General features: G+C 38.6%; 1 protein-coding gene across 1 annotated transcript in view; it reads left to right on the top strand.

Annotated features, from left to right (window-relative positions):
• The first annotated feature begins 3,012 nt into the window (after positions 1–3,012).
• ntsr1 (neurotensin receptor 1 (high affinity)) overlaps positions 3,013–27,329 on the top strand; it is an 86,003-nt gene continuing 61,686 nt past the window's right edge. The window contains exon 1 of the mRNA XM_080900150.1: positions 3,013–3,801. Within this exon, the coding sequence (XP_080756276.1) occupies positions 3,118–3,801 (684 nt within the window). The 5' untranslated portion in view covers positions 3,013–3,117. The remainder of the gene's footprint in view (positions 3,802–27,329) is intronic.

Here is a 27,329-nt window from a genome sequence, read left to right as displayed (position 1 = left end):
GAAATGCAGTCAGATGCTTCTTTTCATGTTTTACTCATTTCATCACTTTTTAGTGAAAGTAACGTTGAAAATATTGTTATTTTCCCAACATGCTGTCTCTGAAATCGCTGCCCACCTTCCTTCTTTCACATAATGGTCTGTCTTTGCATGTGATTGGCCACATGGTATGGCAATCAAAACAATATCCCATCCCTACATGCATGAGGTCTCAGTAGGGTAGGCTAAAGATGTGGCTCTCCCTGGCTGGAGTCAGCTCTTGTCATTCGCTAGAAAGAATCGACTCTTAGAACCAGCTCATTCACAAACGACACATTGCTACCATTATGGCACCTTAACTTTCGTTTTCTCTAAGGTTCTATTTTCTTTTTCATTCCTTTCTGCCTGTGAACTAAGAATGGGGATGCCATGGAAGACTGTCAGATTTTAAAACGTTTCCCTGCAATACTCTCTAGCAGAACATATTTGCTTCATTTTTTGTTAACTGTAGCTGTGGATAAAATATACATATGTCTGACAAAAAATTGGGGTGGCTTTCACACCAGTTTTATTGTGCCAAAATTTTACTGAGAGACAGCAACATAAGATACTTACAATATAAGTCACAGGGGCACTGCTAAAAGGGTCAACAGCGGACAGTCAGAGACATGACATTTCTTTTAAAAGCTTATATTTTAGATCTTATATTTTAATTATAAAGACTTTCTAAACATTTTATGCTATACCTAAAAGCAGGTAGTGCTTATAAATGACTTTTCAAATTCCCCACATTTTTAACAACAACTAATTCAGTCATGAAGTTTGAATAAGTGCTTAAATTGTCCTTTCATTATTAAAACTAAGAAGCTTCTCCTTACAATTTAATGTTGACACACTGTTTTTCCTTTAAAACAAACCTAGGGTAAGTGACTGCCTAGAAATTGTACATGATTCAAATCTGTTTAAGTTAACTCTGTTACTAAACATTATAAAAAGGAGTTAGCACTATTAGTATTTTTGCCTGCTATTACTATTGGATTGTTATCTTATATCACACCAATAAAATGTGTTTTACAAAAATAGGAGAAGAAGAAAAATATATTTTTTCCACAAACAGTTCAATATTCAATCAATCAATATTATTCTTTAATTTGGTGAATTTGGAAAAAGAAAACACATACAGAAATGTGAAAAAGTCTTGAACCACCCCTCATGTTTTGCTCTCCTCCACGGCGTAAATTAGCCTTTATACATGTTTCATGTTTTTCATGTCCACTTTAAATTGCATCATTAGGCACCTTAGTATCAGCAAGGTGATTCCCAAAGAGCTAATACCTGAAAATTTGCCTGAAAGCATGCTGTACAGTATGTCCATATAAATTTGAGGAAACTGGACAAGTGGAGGTCAAAAGGATAAGCGGTGAACAGTATCTAAAAGTCGTGTTATTAAGCAGTATGAAATAAGGCGCAAAAGACCTGACACAGCACTGGAGACATGCATCTAACCCTAGCCCCTCATTTGATCCACCTACTGTTTGCTGAAGCCTTATCAAAAATGGTCTCAGTAGAAACATGGCTGTTAAGAAGCCAGTAGCAAGTTAGAAGCAACATGTCTTATGAAGTGATTAAACAAAATTTGAAATTTTTGGTTCAAATTATCATTAAGGATGAGGTGAGGAGAATGGTATCACAGTGCGTTTCTATAGTGCGTAACATCAGATTTTGATTGACTATGCAATTTCATCTGGAAAGCATCTGATTGGCAACAGTTTCAATTGTCAGTTCAATGGTGACCCAAAACAAACTGTCAGTGTGGAAAAAGCAGGTCTGGATACAAAAGCATACATCAATCATGAGCTGGCCTCCCAGATCCTAGACCAACATAACATTATTGAAGCAGTGTGGGATCATCCTGACAGAGAGCAGAACAAAAGGCAGCCAACATTTCCTTGAGCCTGAAGAACTATTCCTGAAGCCTCCTTAAAGAAATTACAGGAAAGCTGCCTAAGAGAGTGTTGAAGCATAAAGGTGATCATACCAAATGTTGACTTTCAAGCCTGTTGCAACTGTAAAAATATATGATTGTTTTCCTATCAAAATATACAGAAATCATAAGTGGCTCAGACTTTTGCACCATGCTGAATGTTGCATGTTGGGATTTTTCCTTTCCCCCTTTTTTAGACAAATGACTATGAAATTATCTTTTTAGAGAAATATTATTTTATGAATCCCACAAATCTTAATCATATAACTAAAACAATAGCCACTGTTAAATAATCCACTGGTTCTATTTCTATTCTATACATTTGTATTGCTTTGTAGGGGACCCAGGGCAGCAACCAGAAAGCTATGTTCTGTTTCATCAGAGTTTGGAGGGTGTCATGGACAGGTTGTTGATGCTCAGCAGAGTCACACAACAGAAATTATCTTGCAACACATAAACAATGCTTTAAAGCCTTATGTAATGTATGAGCAACACATGAATAATAGTGAGCACCCAGGCGTGAGGGAAAACTGAAATGATATGCATAGAAGAACATTAAAATATTTAGATGTACAACTTTGTGATAAACAATGTGGGAAAAATGTCAAAAAGAGGTGAGCCTACTGCTGTGAAATAACCATTAGAATCATTTTCTCCTTCTTGTCCAAAGGAGTTCACACTGGGAGTGGATCATGAGCATAATCATTATCTGGGGCCCAGAGTAAAGTCTGGTACCCTGTTGTGGAGTCTCCGACTTACACATAACATCATTTCTTTCTACTTGTAAGGCTGACTGAGAGAAGAAAGAGGACAAAAGCTTCTTGGAGAGAAAGTTAAGGGTTCAAAATAAAATAACAGAGAAAAACAGCAAAGAAGAAAAAAATTATATTAGAAACCATACTTGAAATTAAATTCCTTTAATTCTTGATGCGTTGTTGCATCGCACTGTTTGTTTCCAAGGTGAACCATAAACGGACAAGATGGAACTAACGGACAAAGTGAATGGTCGTGCGTCATCGCAGCAGCACCAATAAGCGAGCACGCCTTCTGTCGTGCCAAATTATAAAGGGTGGTCTCCTCTGACTTAAACCAGAGCGAGTCGCGTCGGCACATATCCACTCGGCTTGCTCAGTTGTACCTTTTCGTTCCATACCTTCATGAAGAAAAGCAGAATGGATTTAAACTTCACGCTCTCGGGGAGCGACTTGATCGGCTTTGGCTCGTTGGCGCAGAAACTTTTTGCGAATAACTCACTGCCTCCATTTGATAACAGCACCGTCGGTCCCACAAGTAATGAGGAGGAACTGGAAGTTAATACGAATGTGTACGCAAAAGTCATTGTCACTATCATTTACTTGGCTCTGTTCGCCATAGGCTCCCTGGGCAACTCCATCACTATTTATACCCTGATTACCAGAAAGACGCTGCAGAACCTCCAGAGCACCGTACACTATCACCTGGCCAGTCTCGCCGTGTCCGACCTGCTCATTCTGATCCTCTCCATGCCCATTGAGCTCTACAACTTTATCTGGTTCCATTACCCATGGGTGTTCGGGGACGCCGTGTGCAGGGGTTACTACTTCCTCCGGGACAGTTGCTCTTATGCCACCGCGCTTAACATCGCCAGCCTGAGCGTGGAGCGCTACATGGCCATCTGCCACCCGTTCAAAGCCAAGAGCATCATGTCCCGCAGCCGCACCAAGAAACTCATCAGCGCCATGTGGCTCGCTTCCTTCGCTCTCGCGACACCGATGCCCTTCATCATGGGCCAAAGGATGCGTAACGGCGAGATGATATGCACCACTGTGGTCTCGCCGGTCACGGTGAAGACCGTGCTGCAGGTGGGTGTCGTGGAAAGCTTTTATTATCGCAATTATCGGTCCCCACTGTGGTTTCTTTACGCATCGAGACAAAGTAAAAATCTACAGTACAAGTAGTACTTGAGCCACAAGTAGTAGGTGAGACGGCTGCGAGGGATCGTTCTAAACATGTGGGAGTGTGTGCTGTAGCGCTTTAAAGAACAGGGCTTTACGCGCAACTTCGCCTTTACCATTATCGTCTGTGCCCACCTATACATGTTGTTGTTGTTGTTGTTTCTTCGAGAAAAAAAACTAAATGGTGGCCTACTCATGAAAACATTTTAGTTATTAAACCGTGTAGGGTCAACGAAGTCTGTCAAAAACAGTGTTTTCCTACTGCAAGCAAATGATCTGCAAATCAGCAAATAATTCTTTTAGTCAAATTATTTAAACTATCGAGTCCTCATTTTTTTTTATATTTATATATATCTGTTGAAAATAAACATTTGGTGAGCAAATTCACTAAAGCCTAAATCATCTTCACATGTGAAGAAAGCACAGCATGTATGCTGCTACAGATGTCATTGTCTGTGTTGGCTCACTTTCTTCTTTGTTTTTAAGCTGGTAGAGTTCGAATGATTAGAGATTCATTCATAAAGACACTTGAAAGGCAGGTTATAGCTATATTTTTTCACACAGAGCACCAGAGATTTGACCATTACAGCTTAGGCAAGCTGTGAAAATGAAAAAGATCAGGTTCCAAAGATATTCTATTTCTTGAAATGCTTCTTGTAGAAACAATATCAGACCTTGACACTGAATATTGGCAAACTGAATATTTTGAGGGTGGAAGCACCCACAGAACTGCTGTAGGTTGCTTTCATGTAGGGAACTAGCCGTCTTAGTAATACATTATGCACTCTTTGATGGTGACAAGAGAAGAATATGTCACTTTACATTCATTCATACAGTCCATGTTATACGATATGATATAAAAGCACAGGAGGACACTAAGGGAGTATTCTTTTTGAAATTCGACTCATCATCACAGCAGACTAAATATCTTAACACCAGGAACTACAGGTACTGCCAAGGAATAAGAAAAGAAATAGCCACTTCCCAAATTGCTAGAGAACTATAAAATCGAGCAAAATGACAGCATAAAACAACATAAAGCACAATCCTATACACAACCCCCTGACCAGACCAGTTATAAATATAATTCAAATAGGGTGTTGCTGTTCGTTTTTCTTTCTTTAAGGAAGTACAGCAGTTGAAATTATAAGTTACAGCATGCGGGACCTCAATGTGAATCGGTGGTCTGCTTCACAAAAAGAATGGGCCTGTAAGCGGGCATTACAGTTTTATACCACAACAAAAACAAGTATTGTTATGACTATCTTCTTCTGGGAAACTGTCTTCTCCTCTGCGGATCTTCTCCTCCACTCCGTCCACGTCTGACCTCATCTACCATCTGCTCCTTTTCTGGAAAAAGATAGAGAAAGAAAAACACCTCCCTAACCTAACCTTACTGCATTAATATTATCTAACAATTCTCAGCCTACTGATTCTACGTATTATCTAAGACATTCTGTTCGGACTCCCTTGGCCCGGAAAAATATCAGCTAGACTCTAACTCTACATATGATGTGTAAGCATGTTTGCAGAGTCACTCTGCAGCTCTATATGTCAGTCTCAATAATTCAATTCAATCATACCATTGAATTAATGATTTTGACCCTTATTACATGTGAAATGTCACAATGTCAAATGTGAAATTTGACATGCATAATGTGAAACTTATCAATGATGGCCAGCTGTCTGGCCTCAAAACATGACATTACCACCACTGTGTCGCATTTAACCCATGCATCCCTCAATCCAATGTGTCCCCATTAAATTGGCTCTCAACCACCAAAACTTTGAGAATCATAGCTTTAAACTCTGTGAAATTAATGGTAATGGACAGGGACACAAATTAGGGCTAAATATCATGGTTCTGTTTTCTCGAGCAACTGTCTGAAATGCCAGAGAAGAGAGCCTTAAGTGCCTCAGTCCATGGACTATGTGCATTGTAGGCGGATCTGTGTCTGACAGTAGTTACCCTAGGAATAATCTACAAGTGCCTTATGGCAGTTGTCCTTTGAGCTCTGGATGTGTAGGTGACTGATAGAAGTCAAGACAATGAGCTTTTACTGAGAGCGCGGCACCCACATCTAATGAAAAGATATTTCTCAAAACTGTCTCCAGGCCTTCCCACAGAGCAACAAGCTTAGAGGTTGTGTAAGTGATTAGGCCAGTCTCCCTTCGCTTGACAGTCCACATACTTCACATTGACTGAAAACTTGTTGAGGTTGTGGAGAAAAGCGATTTTGGTTCCAGTGTAATCATCAGCGATCATCATGGTTAGTGCCCCCTGCTTCTCTGCATCATGCTGAATATATTTTTCCATATCTGTTTTTCTGCTCTTTTGATGTCCTTCAATGTCTCATTTTTTGTTTTTTCTGTTTTCATCACTCCTGCATGACTAACTGAAACTGTGCCAAGGATAGATTATCTAGCATTGCTTTCATTCAGGCTATAAGTGAGCCAGGCTGCATTAAAAAGTCCACATTTTCCACACAGTTCTCTGTAGAAATATAAGTTGGGGTGGTGGGGTCTGGCAGCAGATGGTATCACACAGTCGAATTGCTACAATAACATTTTGAGTGTTTGTGTACATATTCTCTTTTGTCCATCTATGATAGATTCGATGTAAGCGGTTCAGGAGGCACCGTGCTGCACTGCTGCAGTAGAGGGTCACCGCACGCTCGGTCTGTTTGGACAACAGTGCAATACTCTGAAGGGAAAGAAAGGGTGTGCGTGTGTGTGTGTGTGTGTGTGTGTGTGTGCGCGCGCGCGCTTGCATGAGAAAATTGAAGAGAAGGAGAATGATGAAGTGGTTAGAGAGTGAGGAGGAAGCCAGAAGGGTGATTAATAAGAGGAGCATGGCTCTAACTCTGCTTGGGTTAGGAGTTCAGTCCTCTTAAAACTGCAGCACAATGAGTTAAACTGTACTTTAAATGGCAAATATAAATAATGCAGGACTCCTGGATCTGCTTCTTAAAACTGTCAAACAAAATCTCTCAAAAATGTTAAATATTTTCTATACTAATATTTAACTAAGATGTTAGTCCTTGTTGGCATTGTTCTCTCACTAGAGCTAACAACAGCTTACAAATGTGTTGAATATGTCATGGTCCTGGGTCGTGCGACCCAGTGTTTTGTGTTTAGTCTATTTTGATGTTTATTGTTTGTTTAGGTTCATTAAGTTATTCCAGCTCATTTGTAATTATATTACCCTTGTATTAAGCCTCCCTTGCCCTTCATGTGTTTATGTCTGTGTGTCTTGTGTTGTCAAGTTCATGCTGTTGCTTCTGTCATCTTCCACTGTACTCAGTCTCCCTGGTTCGTGCGTTTACCTGTCATGAGTCATGTCTGCATGGTTATGTTTAGTTCATGTCATGTCTAATCTCCATGTTTCCTGTTTTACTTTGAAAGTCTGTATTCAATGTCAGTGTATTTAGTTTCACCTCTCCTGTCCTGTCGTTAGGTTCATGTGTGTCAGCTGTGCTCCCATGTGTGGCCACTTCCCCTGATCATCCCTCATGTGTATTTAGTCTCTGTGTTTCATACAGTCCGTGTTGCGTCACCTCCATGTTTTCCCGGTCAGTCTTTGCAGCGAACATCATAGTCTCTGAGTTTCCTTAGTTTGTCACAGTATTAGTTTTCCCAGTTTAGTTATAGCCTAGCCACGCTATCCTTGCTTTGTCTCCAGCCATAATAAAGGCTCGCTTTCTGTTAAGTTCACTCCCGTCTACTCACTTGTGTACGCACCTGGGTCCATTACACACACCATCGCACGGCCTGTCTCTGCATACCGTGACAGTATATGGTGTTGTTCCTACAACATCATAATTAATGTCATTCCAACTGACCAATCAAGTTGCATCAGGACTGGGAAAATGATTTTCCTTCATGGCTTTCCCACATGGCTTACACTGTTAAAGGATCAATTTCAACAAAGCATTAAAAACAAATCATTTAGTAAATGCTGGTATGTTCTAGACACACCAGGTGTCATTTAGCAGCAGTGCATTAGTGAGAAAGTGCAAAGGGTAGCTGCTGTGAAGGTGCATGTATTTTTACTGAACTTCCTCACCAAGTAGTTCTTAGTTCCTAAACCTAAGCAGCGAGTGAGAGTGAAAAAGACAGTAAAACCAAGTGCAAAACACATGAAAAGGAGACTTTATTATTTTTACTTTATTCCACAGCCACCATTGCAACGTTCTTATGCGGCCTTTTCACATCTCTAACATGAGGACTTCCTCTCAGTGCCATTTAAAATGCACTTTTTTTTGTCTTTTTTATAACAGAAATGGCTGAAGATTCTATTCTATTCTGTTCTGGTGACTGTTTAAAATAATTTATTGTCTCATCTCAGTTTTGCCATGTCAAAATAAACACAGCAATTTCTGCCGTGTAGCAAAGTTTAATTCTAAAAGAACTTTGGGTTGGTTATGAAAGCATTTAAAGCAACAGAGGCTCTGTATCATTTCTACAATTTAAAAATTAAGAAAATAAAAATAAAAAAGGGAATGCACTGGGGGAAGCACCAGTCATGATCTAGTGAGGCTGTAGTTTGGGTATGTAAGGTGTTGTGGAGATGGACTAAAGCAAAGGACACTTGAGGCGTTTACTTCAAAATGGGATGTGGGCTTATCTAGCTACTTTTGGTGTTAACATTTTAGTACTACAAAGGCAGTTCAGGTCTAACCTATGCTGAAGGAATTGACCTGTTCCAGAGCGGATAAGACATGAACTGGTATAATATCAGTGCATACTGACCAGTCAATTCTCCAGAAAACAAAGTCACCATTCTTGGAAGAATTTCGGATCTGTGTGCACGGACAGTGGGAGGATCCAAAGTTTTGGCTATACTGAACGTTCTTTGTAATACTGGGTCCTAGTATGAAAGGGCCCCTACCCTGTACCTTGACTGCCAACTAAAAAAAGCAACAGGTGTGCAAGGCTAGAATCCAATAGAGTAATTATATTTTATCAATCAGTCAATTTGACCTTTTATCAATTACTTGAAAAAGCTACCCGAGAAACAAATATTTGCTGGGTAAACTAATAGTACTCCGCTAGATCAAAGTTACATACAGATGACAAGAGAATTATTGCCCCCTGTAGAACTGGCAGATTTCATATGTGAAAAAGCACCGTGGCAACATGTATAATTAAACTTCCTGCACCTGAACAAAGTGGATTTTAAAAAGATAACAGCCACAATATTTGGACATTTACCATTAATATAAGTAAATGGAAGAAAACACAAAAGATTTCCAGAATGTTCTTGATGTTTAGTTGGTTTCCTTCCATCATAGAGGAAAAAGAACTGTAAAATGTGTGTGTATGTGTGTAAAATATGCAAGGTAAATGTAAGATGGGGAGAGAAATCTAAATGTGCAAGGATGTGAATTTGTTTTTGTTTTTTTTATTTCTTAATTGTTGCAGAGCGTGAGGAGCCTGAAAGTAAAGAAGACATTCCAGTGTAGCAGGGATTCATCTATATGCAGTATTGTAGTGCAGTACTGCTGTGTGAACTGCTCCTGGGCTGGTATACCTGTGAGCATGTTTACTGCTATTGCACTGAGTGGTCTCAAGCTGTGAGGGAGTGGGTTACTCAGGGTCTCATTGTTAGTGCAGGACATTGACTTTAACCTGACAAATTCATGGAGGGAGAAGGATGTTTACATTTTTTTTCTGCTTGACTGAAATGTTCCTTTCACTGTGTGTTTTTTCCTGCATTGTTAATCGGGGTGTAGTTTTATTTTTCCTTTCCAATAACTGTGCCTCGCAATATTACTTGCATTAGTAATGTCTGGCCACTGTACACATTTTTATGGGCTTTCAAAGTTCAGTACACATGCTGTTTCTTTAAATAGATCTTGAGTGTGAAATAACACTTTCAAATGCATAAAAAATGCAAAAAAAACAAAAACAAAATGTTTAACACTTCATGATCATTCAAATTGAAGGTTTTAGTCTTTTTAGTTACAAAAAGAACATTTAATTCTATACGTTACAGGGCCCTATTTCAGAAAGCAGATTTAGAAAAACATGAAAAAATGACTATGTCAAGCCTAAAAAACTCCAGGTTTTCTCTTACACAAAGTCACAGTTAGGTATTTGTTTGGTGTTATATTTCACATGAGAGTATTTATAATTAAACAGTCATGAATGGTCGCTGGACAATGCCGATTTATTTTCAGCTAAAAATCAAATAGGCTATCTACATTTCTAAAACTTTGTGACTTGTGGACAAGTTCCCCGCTGCTGAACCATTTACTGTGTGTTGCTGCTTAAATAAAATTAATCTGTATAGAGTTCAAATCCAAATTGCCTTTTACCAACTCCCATTTTGGCTTCAAGAGACAGAAACCCTCTCTTCTTTTAAGATTTGGCTTAAAACTTTCCTTTTGATAAATTTTATAGTTTGGCTTGGATCACGTGACCCTGAACCCTCCGTTAGTTATGCTGCAATAGTCCTAGGCTGCTGGGCCTTCCCAAGATGCACTGAGTGCTTCGTCTTCATTGGCGTATGTGTTTATACACCACTATGCATTTAATCATTAGTTATTATTAATTTCTGGCTTTCTTCCACCGTGTTTCTTTTGCTCTGTCTCGCTCCCCTCACTGCCAACCAGTCACAGCAAATGGCTGTCATTCCTTCCTCTGTTTGTGCAAGAGGTTTCGTCCTATCAAAAGGGAGTTTTTCTTTCTCAAGGTCTGATTGTTGTGGCTTTCGTTCTATGATTGTAGCATCTTTACCTTGCAATAGAAAGCGCCATAAGATTGTGATTTGGTGCTATATAACCAAAATTGAATTGAACTGAAATGAGATGAACGTAGAATAAAACCTGTAAAAAGGTGGTATTTAGAATACAGTTACTTTGTTGAAATAAATGGATTACACTGCGGTACTTTCCTGTTTCATTTTGTCGCGGGTCAGGACTGTTTGGGTTTTGTTTGACAGCTACGTTCCCTTGTTCCAGGCGGCAGCGTTACGGTTGCCATGGTTACAGGGCGACGCTCTCTCTCTCTCTGCGACTGTGTGTTTCCTGGGTGAGAGAGCGCCTTTTCGTTGTTGTTGTTGTTGTTGTGCTAAGCTAACAGGCAGAATGCTACAAGCATAGCTCTAAAGAATGTAGCATCATGGGCAGTGTAGTCCGTGTTGCAGGGAGAATGGACTGTCATACACGTTATGGGTCTGTGAGCGCGAGGAGGGAGAAAAAGGGGAGTGGAAAACTACGAGTTGTCATCGAGCAAAAACGGGAGCTGGAAGCATGTAAATATAATAATAACCACTTCAGCCAAGAAGAGTGCCTGACGAGCCCAGTTGTAAGTAAGCTATTAAGGCTCGACTGTACACCGTGTTCGTGTTTTCCTCCGAAACAATAAGTTCCGTTGGAGCAGTCTTTCAACGCCTCTCTCTGTCTCTCGCAATAAAAGTTGACCCAGACAACAAAGTAAAGCTATTTTTCGGCTACGAGCCGACAGGGACCCCGCCGTATTAGTCAGAGGTCCCTTTACTACAGTTCGGAGTCGCGGACCTTCAGTAATAGTAATAAATCACACAGCAATAGTACATTCACGTTGTTGTAAAAAGCATGATAATATATTAAGTAATCCAAAGTATTCAGAATACGTTACTGTCATTGAGTAACGTAACGGAATACGTTACAGAATACATTTTGGGGCATGTATTCTGTATTCTGTAATGGAATACATTTTAAAAGTAACCTTCCCAACACTGGCTACAACATAGTCTCAAAAATGATTTTACAAAGTTACATAGCATCTGCTTTGTGACCAAAAGTATGGTTGATCAGCTGAACACCCAAGAGTCAGCTGGTTGATTGAATGGCCTTTGTACTGCAGAATTAAGTCTGAATCTCACTATTGTCCTGTGTGTCTTCATGAAGTAAGAACCCGTGTTTTAAACATCCCTTCTCCGACTATAGTATATCCCGCCTCTCGTGCCTGGTCTTCCTCTTCACAGGAATTGGTCAAGACCTTAATGGACTGCAAGAAAAACAGAGCCTTGGTTATGTTTACATTCTCATAGCAGTGGTAGTTGAAATCTAAATGACATAATAAAATTTGGCCTCTCTACCAGCCTCATTGAAAGCAACAGAGTGTATTCACTCAAGTGCTGTGCTGCTTTGAAGCCCCTGCTGGTATTTGACATTTGATTTTCTAGCTCCATACAGAGGCTACTTTATGACAACTCTCGACAGATCTTTTAGATCTGTTTTACTAGTGTGTGTGCGTTACTAGTGTGTCTTGTTGCTTCTCACTTGTTATAGTTATTTTTGGCTTGGAAGAAGCAAGCTGTGTAGGGTTGACGATTATTTTCCTAGTAATTCCTTCCTCCCACAATAGGAATTTTCAGGATCAGATGGAGATTCATCACCAATGTCTTGCGTTGTCTGTACTGCATGTGAGAAATATTTAACTGATTTCTATTTGTAAAATGTTCGCATAATCAAACTCACTTCAAATCCTATTTGTGGCTAGTATTAAATCACTACAGAAGATATGCAGTTGTGGTCAGAGGTTTGCACACACTCATCATAGGCATGAATGTTGTGTTATTTTACATTTTTAATGATTGATGAATTGCACAGCATACATATTTAATAACTTGAAAAAAAAAACAAGATTTGGGTGCACAAGTTGGAATCCACACAGGGTCATAGTACACAAACACTCTCACTAATATTTGGTTAAATGTCCATTAGCAATTTGCAACTCAATTAGGCAATTTTGATATGAACATAAACAAGCTTCTGACATAACTCTGGCTGAATATTAGAATCCTTTTCTTGGACATAATTGGTAGAATTAAATTAGTTAATTTCCTGGTAGTATAGGCCACAGTAAGGTTGATATCAGGGCTTTCAGAAGGTCATTCCAGAGGCCTAATGGGTCATTTCTCATTTCTTTTTCTTTGCTAACCTCTTTCTTTGAGTGCTTTCTTGTACTTCCTCATTCCACCATCAATTCTCCTTGTCCACTTTCTTCTGTCTCTTGCAGATTTTGCCTTCTGCATAAGATGAAGTCCACCTGTTTGCACCTTCCTCTACTCTTTTGTTACTCTGTTTCTCCCTTTTCTTAAATTACATGTTCACGACAGCCATTTCCATCCTCCATCATTGTAAAAATCCACCACCATCTGCCTGTCTTCTTTTATCTCCTTAACAAAAAATAATTTAGAGGGAACAGTTGTGCTCTTCATATTACATCACCTCTCCATCTCTCTGCACGTATCTGCTCCACGCCATGTGCATGATGGAGAATAAAGAACTGCAGCAGAGTCTTGAAGTAAAATCATTGCAATAGAGAAACAGACACACCTATGTCATCGAAAAAGATAAGGCAGAAAAACTTTGTTTCCCATTGCCAACTTCAAAGTTAGCTAGGTCGCATTGATGCAGGAACTTTTATTGATTAAACTTTTTTAGGTGAAAATGTTGATGACTGATTTCTTCATGTGTCTTCTTGCATATGTGAAAAACTGATACTGGTTTTATTTTTGAGGAGTTCATTAATATATAGTTAAGTTTAAAATGTGTAATTTCGAACCACTTACAAATTATAAGCATAAGCTCTCTTAACTTGAAACAAGTCTTGGGATGAATCAACAACTGAGAATTTGCTAAATTATTATAGTGTCACTGACTATGACTTTAACCACAGAGCTGACAGAAAGTACTGAGTCCAAAGACCGCTTCACAGAAAAAATGTTTTGGTGACATTATATTATATACATTATATACATTTGTGTGCCACCAAGTTCTGAAGACCAGGTACTTTGATTTGGTCTACAGTTTAAAAAGTCAGCCTTACCTTCTCATATTGTGTAGTGACTTAAAAGTATATTCTTCTATTGGAGCTCAGGGCTTTTGTTTTTGTTTTGTTTTCTCAGATACCTCCCCATAAGAATTAAAAATTATGACAAGTTATTTGGTACTGAACATTTATTGTGAAAAACAAAGAGAGAGAGCAAATCTCTCAATTTGCATTGTAAATTTTATAATATTTGAAATAGTGTAAAAGCATATTTGTATTTCTCTGGGTTCTGCTTTAAGGATGTTAGACATAACACCAGACAAAAAACAGATTTGTTTACGTCAGGGATTGGGTCTGCATACAATTATAAAACAGCACATGACATGTGGCATGTAGCCTCTGCAGAGTGTTTTGTTTAAACTATGTCAACATTGATACAAATATTTGGATTATTCCCTGCTGAGAGTGACAGAGAACTATTACAATCTCCTAGTTTTACGAGCACAGTGTTCCCATAATGGCCTCAAACTGGCCATTATGGGAACACTGTGCTTGTAGAACAGATAAACGGCCTCTCAATTGGTTGTAAACAGCATGCCACCACCGCCACTGCCCGTTTTCTATTGTGGTCTACTAGATTCTGATCTATTGTGTTTACTGCTTCTCTTCATGAAATTCACAAAATAGATAAAATAGCTACAAATTTTAACACACTGCATTGACAAAAGTATTCACTTACACATTCAAATCATTGAATTCAAGTGTTACAATCACTTCCATGGCAACAGGTGTATAAATCAGGCACCTATGCATCCTATGCTTTTATACACATTTGTGAAAGAAGGGGTCGCTCTCAGGAGCTCAGTGAGTTCCAGGATGGTTACGTGATTGGATGCCACCTGTGCAACACGTCCATACGTGAATTTCCTCACTATTAAATATTCCACAGTTAGCTTATAATATTATAATATAGTATTATAACAGAGCGGGAGCTATTGGGAATGACAGCAACTAAGCTAGTCAATCGCTATAGACCTCTAAACTTCATGTGGCCTTCAGTTCAGCTCAAGAACAGTGTGTGCAGAGAGTTTTATGGAATGGGTTTCCATCGCTGCTGCATCCAAGCCTTACATCACCAAGCACAATGCTAAGTGTCAGATACAGTGATGACGTGTTTTCAGGAGCAACGAATCATGATTCTCCGTCTGGCAAGCTGATAGACAAGTCTGGGTTTGGTGGCTGCCATGAGAATGGTACATGTCTGACTGCACTGTGCCAAGTGTAAAGTTTGATGGATGGGGTATATAGTGAGTGGTTGTTTTTCAGGGTTTGGGGCTTGGCCCTCAGTTCCAGTAAAAGGTCTCTTGATGCTTCAGCATACCAAGACATTTTGGACAAAAAACCTGTGGAAGGGGTTGGCCGACATCTTATTAAACACTATGGATTAAGAATGGACTCTCACTTAAGTTCATATGCATGTAAAAGCAGACAAGAGCAAATACTTTTGGCAATATAGTACATATTCATACATGAAGGCCAGTTATATTGACAGTCTTAAATAACTAAAACATAGTAACAATACTTGAATACTGGATTTAGAAGGAGTAAAAAGACACAAAGGACACACTTGCATCCTCAATTATAGCTCCAGGTGCATGTTAGGGATTGAGAAATCTTTAAACCTTTGTGTGGTCTTCATAGACAGTGTTATTTCATAACCACGGTTCAAAACAGAAGATGGCTGTACCAACATACAGCATATGATGGTGGTAAAGCATATGTTCCTCCCATCCAGGCAACCATTATAACGTTTGGCAATGACGGTGCCCTTCCAGATCTGTAAAATGACAATTCCATAGGCACTGATACATCCCCATACCACCAGAGATGCAAGCTTTTTATGTGAGTGCTTTTTTAGTATCACTTACTTTTCTAGCCCTTTGTTGTCCTCTTCCAAACTTTTCTGAGACATGTTGCTGCCATCAAATCCTGTCCCAATATTTTTTTTCGCAAAATGTCTAAATTTAAACATTTAATATGCACTCTCTTTTATTGTGAATAAAATATGTGTTTATGAGATTTTTACTGATTTTTGGGGAGAAGTGAGATTGTGCATTTAATATGAAAAGAAAAAGCTATGATACACAGTTGACTGTGAACTGAAGAGGAGGCAACATAGATATAAACAATATCCCTGTTCTAAGGTTTTTTGCCAATAAAAACCCTTCTACATTCTAAAAGAAGGAAAACCATCCAAAAGTTTGAATACTATTATGTGAGCAAACTGATAATAGTGTTCAAAGATCAATATTTAGGTTTTCTATTAATGAACATTCAATGAACAATGAATATTCAGTTTCATTGTAGCCTTTCCAGTCTGGATATTATCAAGCCCTACTCAGAAAGATCTGTACAACAGAAAAGCATAATTTATATACAAAGTGAAAAATAGTGGACCTGCTATTGAACCTCAATACTTACTTGATTATAAGCAACCATAATTTGAACTCTATCACAGTTATATAAGATATTTGATTAAAGCTGGTTGTATCAGACATCCTAGCCCTATTATTATTTCACAAATTGTCAAGAGAAATATACAAACAGTGCAGCAGAGTCTGACGTTTTGTGAAATGAGTTATATAGGTAATGGATTGTGATTGCACTGGTTTTTAAAGCCTCACTGCTATAGTAGATGATACTGTTATGCTCAAAAACTTGTTGTCTCAACACCAGATCCAGATATCCATGGTTGGCTAATCTTTCCCCTGGAAAATGTCCTATTCTATATCTAAGTTTGATTTTTATATCTAACAAAAACCCTGCCTCTCGCCCTATGACAGCTTGGATCGGGTCCAGCGCCCCCTGTGACCCTGAGAAGGATAAGCAGAAGCGAATGGATGGATGGATGGATGGACAAAAAGATGACAAGTTTTTTTTTTCTTTAGGCTTTTAAAAAAAGGCTTCACTTCTACCTCATTTTAAGCTATTGCCAGTTGAATTATACAATGTGCTCATATTTTTGTAATGCTGTTCTAGTGTTGTTGACCGTTCAAAGGGCTTTGGACTACAAGCCATGTAATCAAAAACTATGATATTTTCACCTGCAACTCAAAAAATTCAAAAACCAACACTTCTCTGCCAGAACATTACAAGGAAGCTCTGAGTAACATGGCAGATCTGAAAGCGTGGCTAATGGAACTAAAGACATTTGGAGCTTTGATCTAAACTTGACAGTATCGATGACCACTTCGTTAGGAATTGCAACGCTGTCACAACCATTGCCAGTAACATGACAGAGACGAAACAAAAAGTTGATTGCCATACCACAGTGACTGTGGTAAAACAGTGACTGAAAATTCAGTAACATTTTATAGTATATAGTATAGTCCTGAATTACCAAAGCAATTAAACATCCATCCATCCATCTTCTTCCGCTTATCTGGGGCCAGGTTGCGGGGGCAGCAGCCTAAGCAGAGAAGCCCAGACCTCCCTCTCCCCAGCCACCTCCTCCAGCTTGTCCGGGGGAACACCAAGTTGTTTACAGGCCAGCCGAGAGATATAATCTCTCCAGCATGTCCTGGGTCTGCCCCAGGGCCTCCTCTCGGTGGGACATGACGGAACACCTCACCCAGGAGGCACCCAGGAGGCATCCTTGTCAGATGCCCAAACCACCTCAACTGCCTCCTTTCTATGTCGAGGAGCAGCGGCTCTACTCTGAGTCCCTCCTGGATGGCTGAACCTCTCACCCTATCTCTAAGGGAGAGGCCAGCCACTCTTTGGAGGAAGCTCATATTTTATCCGCAATCTTCTTCTTTAGGTCACTACCAACAGCTCGTGACCATAGGTGAGGGTAGGGACGTAGATCAACCAGTAAATCAAGAGCTTTGCTTTTACACTCAGCTCTCTCTTCACCACGATGGACCAGTACAGCATTCGCATCACTGCGTCTGCAGCACCAATCTGTCTGTCAATCTCCCATTCCCTTCTATCACTTATGAACAAGACACCAAGATACTCCACCTTTTTCCGGCTGAGGACCATGCCCTCAGCAATTAAACAAATCTGAGCCAAAGAAGAAATGTATGTTAGCTGGTAAATACTGAAGGAATTCATATAAAAAATAGTACTGGCTTGTTGAACTTGGATACCATACCATTAACAGAACTTTTGAGAAAAAAAGGCTTACAAACAAAATGTAAAATGTGCTCATCAGCTGCTTCCTAGCCTGATATTACTCGTTCTTCAGCTTGATGGCTCCGTTCATTCTGGTGTCCATCATCTGATTTTGGGCATTACCATCACAACAGGCACCAACCATTTTGCAGCCACAGCTCCTTGGAGCAGCGTCAATAGTATGGTCCCTTTGGACTTAATGTCCTCAGACTCCCCCAGCATGGTAGAGTAGAGTTTTTGCTGGGGGTGGGAGAATATAAAAAATTGCAAGTTTGAATGCCAGGGGATTAAGTAAACTGAAAAGAATTGAAGAAGGTCATAACTCAGATCATCCATGAGAGAGTTGCAGATATAAAATTGGTACAGAACAGATGGCCCAGTCAAGTGATACATACAGTTTCTTAAATTTAAACTTTAAAACTTAATTTTGTAAATTTCATGAAAATTTACAATATATGTGCAAAGCAGAGCATGAGCTGGCCTCCAATGATGACGTTTTCTTTGTGTCTTTTTGGCTTCTCAGTAGGAGATAGGCAAAAGTGAAAGAAACAGCTGTAGTTAACAGACTTTGCATTACTTGTGTTTTCTTCTTGTCACATGTTGTTTCCCTCTTCGTTTATCATTTTGTATTCCTCTCATATTCGTTACTGTACCAATTGCTCCCAGTTTTAGATATGAGAAAGGAAAAGGAGACCGATGTAAAGAAGGGCTTACCAATGGGGGTAAAAAACCCAAAACATTTTGTGAAATGAGAAATTCTCAAAATAACCATCATCTTCAGATCAGTTCTTTTAAGGCGAGTGTACATTATAGATTCAAAAGTGAAGCAGTTGTGTCAAATTAAGATGTTTTTAGCACCTAATCCAGGGGTGTCCAACTCCAGCCCTCGAGGGCTGGTGTTCTGCAGGTTCTAGATATCACCCTAGGTCAACGCACCTGAATGAAATGATTAGTTCATTAACAGGCCTCTGGAGAACTTCAAGACATGTTGAGGAGGTCATTTAGTCTTTAAATCAGCTGTGTTGGCTCAAGGACACATCTAAAACCTGCAGGACAGGACACCCCTGAGGACTGGAGTTGGACACCCCTGACCTAATCTAAGTCAGGCTGATCTATTCAATTCAATTCAATTTTATTTATATAGCACCAAATCACAACAACAGTCACCTCAAGGCGCTTTATATTGTACAGTAGATCATACAATAATAGATACAGAGAAAAACCCAGCAATCATATGACCCCCTATGAGCAAGCACTTTGGCGACAGTGGGAAGGAAAAACTCCATTTTAATCCGATCGTTCAGTCTGACGTCACTAGCCGTGTCTGGGCCTAAACTCTGCTGCAGGTCCATATATCAAATGATCACTGTGGCATTACTGAGAGTTAAAACACTGTCTTAAGTCTTTCATCTTTAATAAAATTATCAGCATTCTGCTCTACCAGGTGTAACAACTGAGTTTAACATCCAGGCATCCATGAAAACGGAATTTATGACATTTAACGGAGTTAGAAGTTAGCAGGGAGTTAGCTTGCTAGCTTCAATCTAAATACAATATAGCATGTCCTGACTGCGGGGTTTTGGAAACGAATTAAAACGTACAGCTTTCTTATCACTTCCAACATAAATGAAGACAGAAAACTAAACAGCAGTGACGTTTGTAGGGTTACTGAAGTTGGGCTAGCTGGTATATAATGATGTGCTACGTGACCGCTAGCAACACAGCTATATTAGCATAATATAAACAAGCTAACTTTTTTTCCACTCGATAAAAGTTAACGTGAGGGTTCTCAGTAGTCAGGAACAAATGTAATCGCATGGCAGGATGCTGTAAAAGGACCAAACTTCAGCCAGGAGAACAACTGAGATAATCCATCCACAATACGAGGTTAGTCATTCATATACTGCCGCATGGGCTGTGCTGTAGTTACATCGTAAGGTTTTAAAAACTGAGCTTAAATAAATGATTAGCGGTAATAAAAGCCGAGGGAGGTCAACGGTGATCACTGACTTTTTTAGGAGCTTTTTGAGATTAAGTAGAAGAAAATACAAAGCATTAAACATGTTAACAACACAAAAGCCATATTAAATGCAGACTACTTTAGTCCCGGAAGTAGGATTTGTCACGTCATCACTTAATAATCGGACAGGAAGGGAGGGGCGGGGCCATCTGCTGCGACCGGTTGGGGTGAGAGAAGAAAAACAGGATAAAGACATGCTGTGGAAGAGAGACGATGTATGTTTCAGTGCAGAGAGGTCTAAATCTGATCTTTAATTTTCCTCAATAAAAACTTCAGCTTTCTAAACTCTCAAAACAGGCTTTCTTTAATGCAAATTTTGTAAATGTATCTCAATCCAGCTGTTTATATTTTACTTTTTTAAATATGACCTTGATATTGTCATACTTCATTTGGTTTAATGGCCTCCATGTTGAGAATTAGCCTGATTAACTCTGCTTTGACTCACCAAAGATTTACTGACTAGCAGAAGTTGATAGAAATGCACATAAATTCAAAATGTTGCTACTGAGCTCCTCAAAACTAGATTGATTTCTTTACTCACCACATCTGGGTTATAGATATCAGCAGGAGCTATTTTCCAACACCTTGCAAATTATCTAATTTCACTGGTTTTAGAGCAAAAATAATAAACTAAAAGTATAAGCAAACCCATTTTGAAGCATTTTGTTTGTTGATTACCATCGCTAATCAGAAGGTCACTCAGCAATCATATCCTCCACCAAGACAAGTGCCAAATTTTGCAGTTCATCAAAACTGAGATGCACAAAAATGTAACTTAATTTGAATCTAATGTCCACTTTTTATTCAACTCCAAAAGCATTCAGGAAATTCATCGTCATCTTATCTTCCTGAAAAAAAGGAAAAAGCATTTGAAAAATGTATTAAAATGCCTACTATTTGGCTTTGAAGTCAACCAGTTGCTAAGTTGCTAACTAGCTTACACCAGTTGCTAATGGTTACTTGCTACTTCCTATTGCTAGGGAAGTTTATATGTACATAAAACACAACAAAATGAACGGTTATCCTATTAAAGATATTAATATTATATGTCTGCATGTTCCCAGCATCAAGGTATGTGATTGACTATAGAAACATCCAATCTAATTTCCCTGGAAATGGACTGGTTGTACCTTTTAATCACACTGGGAACATTTCAGGGCATTTAATCTGCTTGGGGTGTTTTATTTTGAAAACTGACCATCTTCTCTGTGACACTTATGTGTTTTGCTTTTGTCTGTAATAAGAGTCCGAGAATGCTTAAGTAAATAAATCCCCACATCCTTGATGTTGTTGAACCAAACAAAACTGCCATGCATTATGTGTTCTTGCCATAACTCACTGCCCACTAACTGACTACAGAAAAAATATTCTATTTGTACGATTAGAGACTCTTTGGTAAACAATAAAAAGTCTTTGTGAGGGTGAGAGACTGAAAAGCTCAGAGATAATTATTGTCTCCATGATTACTTTATTCTCTGTGTAAAACCCTGGCATAGTGTGACTGATAACACTTTTAAATATGCATTGTGTTTCCTTAGAAAACGACAGATGCATAACACAATGGATGCAGTAGTTCTAAAGACATGAAAGTTGTATTAACTTCTGTTCTTCAACAGCACTGCAGTCCTGTACATGCTTCCATTGAGAAAGCAACAAAGGTTTTGAATTATGCTGTTACACTACCCTGTGGGGATAAACTAGCTTTGTGTGATAGAAAGGTAAGACGTACAGCTGGTTCCATGATGCAGCGTGCCCATTCCAACTAAAGATTTTAAAAAAAAGAAAAGAGGTTGAGATTGAGATATTGTATATTTACCATTGTGTGTTATAAACGATTACTGACCACGCTGTGTGTCCTTTTGGCCAAATGACTGCTATCACTTGCAGTATATTACTGTGTGAATGCACTGGGTCCAGAAACCAGAATGATAAAGTGCATGTTTACTGAGCACACAGCATACAGCATTTGGTTCTGGTAAACAGCATTCATCATGTGAGACCCTGAGAGGTAGAGAAAAAAATAAAATTTCTACCATTTCACAAAATATAACAGTCGTTGACAATAACAGTTTGTGGGAGCATTAAAATGTATTGGCAACTTTTTCTCAGTCCTAGCTGGCAGTGCATCCCTTGTTTATCAGTTCAGTTGAAAACACAGCGAGTATCTGATTATAACTGAGGACAGTGAAACTTTCTTTAGGTCACGAGCAGTTGTCCAAGCATTTCACTACATATCGTACTGTGTATGACTGTGTACGTGACAAATAAAATTTGAATTTGAATTTGAATTTGATCTCTATCGTCATTACTTTATTATGTTTCTGGAACTGATCTGTAAATCCCTTTTCTCTAATTGTTTTATTGTTTTCTAACAAAATGTACATTTACACAGTAACAGGTTAGTTATGTTCTCTTCAAACAGGTACCAGAAAACAATGGGTGACATTATGGTTGCGCTTTCCATCTTTTCTACAGTGTGTTTGGTTTATACGGTTGTCTGGCACTTCAGTGTAGCTTCGCTAAAGCCTTTCCATATTAGGGAAGTTCTGTATCTACTGCAACCTATAAATATTTCATTATTAATAAAGTCACTTAAAGTAGGCTGTGTTCATGATTTGTGCTACTGGTGCTGAAGTACAATCTGCAGCCGCAGCAGAAATGGAGGTTCCTAAACCAGTTTTTGTTCAGCCTGTGCTACTAACATACTGATAAAACTGTCCTTTTTAAGTTGTAATTATTTATCAAATGACTGAAGACATTGCCAGCTTATTTACCTAGTACCTGGGATAGACTGGACATTTTGTTCAGTCTGTTTTTTATGCACTAATCATACCATGATTGCATTCTGCATAAATTTGTTATGACCATGTAGTAAATGACACGTTCCAGAAAGAATACTAAAAGCTTTTTTAAAATGGTGGTGTGATAATAGATATCAATTAGTTTTTGGTATATGACTTTAGTGACCACCATATTTGTGCTGGATAAATCAAGCTGTAGCACGAATGCGAAACCTCACCAGAGAGATAAATATTAATGCGGCTTTATCCATAGGGGCAGCTCACAGACATGAAAGCAAGTCTGTTAACACCAATCGAGCATCTGCCATCTCTCATGAGCTTTGTCTAGCTGATCCAAGCTGAAAGCTGAGCTGCACAGGGCCAATATCTAAAGAGGCTGTTAAGAACAGTGATCAAAACTCAGCTGTATCAAGGGGCAGCTGTGTGGCTTTGGCTGCATGATGTTTGTGCCAAGGTGTCTGTGTTTATTTTAATAAGATAAGATCATTTATGCCAAAAACTTGAGAAATTTCTTTGTTACAGAAACCAAAACATTAAACATAGCTCAGTAATATAAAACTGTTAAATAAACATCTAAATACAATCTAAATTCAACAGAATATAATGTATAAACCTGAATATATTTGTATAATAGTATTAAGGAGCTAAAATGCTGTAGTATGATACAATAAGCTGCTGATCTGTGGCAATGTGCAAAAGGACCAGATGATGACAAGAAATAGAAATATGCTGCAGACAAGGTAAAAGCTAAAATACATGTGACAGATTTCAAAGATTATACTTAGTTTCTAAAAATGGTCAATTTTGTGAGAAATTATGGCAACTAAGATTGCACAAACTGGATCATCATCACCACGAGTGAGTTAGACTCAGGAAGAAGAAAGCCTACAAAAGTCCAGACAACAAACCACAGTGATTTTTCATCTTCTGGACATACTTGAATTTAATTTCAAACGTTACTAAATGTTGCTGCTCACTCTGATTCTCATTTTCCCCAAGAAATCTGAAGCCACTGTGGCAGTACATCAACTTTTTCTTCTTTCTAATGGTCTGCAGTTGGTGCCTTCTTGGGTAAATCCATTAATGGTGAATGGTGATAGTTAAAATGCTAAAGTCAGGGCTTCACCATTAGTCCGTGTCTAAGAACAGAACTAAGAACTAATGAGGCTGAGTGTTCTCTGTCCCACTGGCCATCATTCATTATTAAGGCAAAATTCCCCGAGCTTTGCAGCCAAATATACATGCCTGTCAGTATATTTGCCTAATAGTGTAAAGGGTCTTGTGACTAAGGTGATGGCGTCGAGAGACAAAAAAATGAGAATAATAGCTGATGCTTCCATTGTTTCCATTTCTGGCTCACTTTGCAGTTATTATGTGAAATCTAGCAGAGGTTCCTTTGATTTTCAATTTCCTGCTTTAATGGAATATTAATGGGTATTCCAGGTGAAATTTTTTTCCATGAGGCATACAACGTTGGCTGTTCTACATGTGAATTAAAAAAGCATTAGTCCTCTTGTTTGTCACAAGCTGGAACCCCTTCACACTCGTTCAGCAGTCAGATCACGTTTCCATTTGCAGACACTATGGGTTTACACCCACACATTTAAATCTGAGCTAAGCACACTACAGTATATCTGCTGCTCTGGTGATAACACATTATTTTGTGTGCTCAGTCGCACAAGCATTTAAAATTCACAGCAATATCTTAATTGGAATGGATTTGCTCATAGGGATGAATTTGTAAGAGAAAGAGAAGTTTTGCATCTTTAAACTTTTGAACACTGACACTTTTGAAACGTAAAACCTCAAAACCAAAATAATCTCTAACCACTGATGTAATTTATTGTCACATAAGGTGGCCAATGAACAGAGAAAACTGCTGAAAGCTATTGGAGGAAGCAGACCAGCTCACTTATCAAGCAGAAGGAAAAAATGCCACATCTGATGTATTTTGGCACTTCACTTTGTCCCTTTGAGTAACAGCAAGATGTCTTGAAAATACTAACTTTTTAAAGAGAGAACTTCTTGCAGTCTTGATTGAGCCTCAGCTGACTGAGTTTTTGCTACAATTTTCTATAGCAAAAATCCATGTTTTGAAAAAAGCTTTGTGAAATGGTTCAGTAGGAGGTCACTACCTTGACTGGGAAAGGAAAACCATGGTCCAAACATGAAGCCAGACATGTGAGTGAAGCACTGAATTGAGCATCTTATGAGCCTTAACCACTGAGACTCATCCAGCCATAGTCCAAAAAAATGACATGCAGCCCCTGCTTTGTTGACCCACCACATATAGACATATGCACTAGAATCGACTGTTGTGTGAGCTGGATAGCAGGTGAATACAGGAACCTGAAAATGTTCACCACTGGTGATGCAGACTCGTTTTTGTGTGATGTGAATTCTCAGGTAAGCAAGGAGCCTTAGCTAGTGTTTGAGATGACGTGGTCTACAAAGCTGATTCTGGGTTTCTGGGACGATGAAATTGCAGAAATACAAAACTGTAAACAAATGGTTATTTTCTTGGTGTAAAACTGATTCAAGACAAAAAACTATTTTTTAACTGCCACAAATTTCAGTTCTGTTTTTTTTTTAAACTGGAGTCTTTATTGAACCCTCTGACAAGTTAAAAATAGAAGAAGAAATCAAATAGTTCATTTTTGCTACATCCAACATTTTTGTGCAGTTAATTGCTTAAATATTTATTGTGTAATTTATTCAGGTTTTTCAGGACATAAAAAAATCACAAAAGCTCATCAAATATGATACACTTGGCGTTACTGGGTTAAAGAGAAAGAAGCACGATGAACACCAGGAAATAAATTAAATTTCATGAACGGAATGATTTGTAAAGGCAATAGAAGATATAATGATAATTTGCTTAATAACCCTGAAGAAATATAGGAGCATGGACATCTGCTCCTAATGCAGCATTTGACACTAAAATAATCATTCCATGGCCATAAAGAGAGCTACTCATGATAATCAAGACAGTTATGTCATCTAACAGAAAGCAGAACCGCTTATACAAATTTGACCACAAGGTTCCAAATGTGGAACTGATTTACAGAGTTTCATTTGCCTCTCTTCATTCTTTGAGCCCGCTTTTGTAATCTTTTTCATTTCTGCAAAACTTATTTATATGTGTATGCTTTTGGCAGATGCTGATTGGTCCTCCTTATATTTTAGTGAAGCATGACTATAGTGACTTCCACAGTTTGACTTGGATTACAACCTGCCCCTCCTTGTCATATATTTTATTTTATTTCATGTACGCCAAAATGGAAAATGTGTAAAAGTTCATCTTGTAAGACTAGGTTTGGCACGGTGAACAGCACTGAAACAGGAAGACAAATAAAAACATATTAAAAAGTCACGAGAAAGAAATACAGTTGAAAAAAAAAGTGTATGTAGACAGATAGGTTTAATATTTCTTCTGCATGTGTCAAATGTCAGAACAAGGTTTCACCATAATTAAATGTCTAATATTTCAGTTTTCTTGCACTTTACTCCCAATTATCCACATTAGCTCGCCCCCATTTTTTGGCTTTCCAGAATTTCGCACTAAAGCTGGAGTTTGGTCTCACTCTAAGGCTAAGGGTTTGTTTTGCTGCACCGCTTCTGCTGTTCTCCTTATCAGCTTTAATCAGTCATTCTTGTCTAGGAGGCAGGGGGAACCTCAGAAGTCAGCCAGCCTGTTCATTAAAACCATTAACATTTTTCATTCATGATTATCCCTTTGAAAAACAACAGCACTGCATCGCTGTGTGCCTCTGTGCGAGTATGTGGTGGGTGGAGAGTGAATGCCTTTGGGAAGGAGTGATGCTAAAGCTGTTACACATACATTGATTAAGCGAATATCCACACAAATTAACAAGTCAGACATCAGCGCACGTTTTCACCATACAGGCAGCTCCACAGCAGCTGCAGCAAGATGTCAAACAGCCCCTCCTCTCCCTTTCTTCTTTTTTACCCTTTCATTATTTTCCCTCATTAATCTTTAATGCTGACTTTATTCTCCATTTTGTGTACAGCAAAGGTAGCACAGTTGGATGAAAATTATTTGGCCAAAAATCAAAGTTGGCACTAAAATGTAATTTTATTGAGGATTTTAAATAATTTCTCAGTGGAACTGTTGATGTTTTCATCATTCTTCGGTAACAGTAAACAAGAACTTCAAACTACTGCTTCATGCATTTGCCAAATTGATTAAATAAAAGATGCACAACATCGCATTTGTTGCAAAAGGTTTTCAACAGCACCAAATCTCACCCACTCACTTTTGTTGTGCTCCATCTCTCTAATTTTTCTCTGAATGTGCTTTTAATACCTTCTGTTTTCAGCATTCTTTTTAGATACTTTGTTTCATCACTATCTCTCACATTATCTCTATTAATAGGCTTCCAATCTTATTGCTTTTCCACCAGTCAACGCAGTAGTTGCTTTAGAAGAATAATCCGAGATAGTTCCATAGAAATATATGTTTGCATTGAGATGGCAATATATATTTTCACTGACTTCATCAAAATGTTCAGACAAGACAGAAAAGGTTCCAGTGAGAGTGATGCCATACAGGGTGATGTTTGGCTTTATTTCAAGTTTCATTGAATGGCAAATCACAAAAGATGCTGAAATACCTTTGAATCAGAGCATATGACAATTTTTCATTTCTTTGT

The sequence above is a fragment of the Rhamphochromis sp. 'chilingali' genome, assembly GCF_963969265.1.
Source record: "Rhamphochromis sp. 'chilingali' genome assembly, chromosome: 12".
Lineage (NCBI taxonomy): Eukaryota > Metazoa > Chordata > Actinopteri > Cichliformes > Cichlidae > Rhamphochromis > Rhamphochromis sp. 'chilingali'.
Note: the sequence above shows the minus strand (reverse complement) of the source record. Positions and strands in the feature narration are given on the sequence as shown.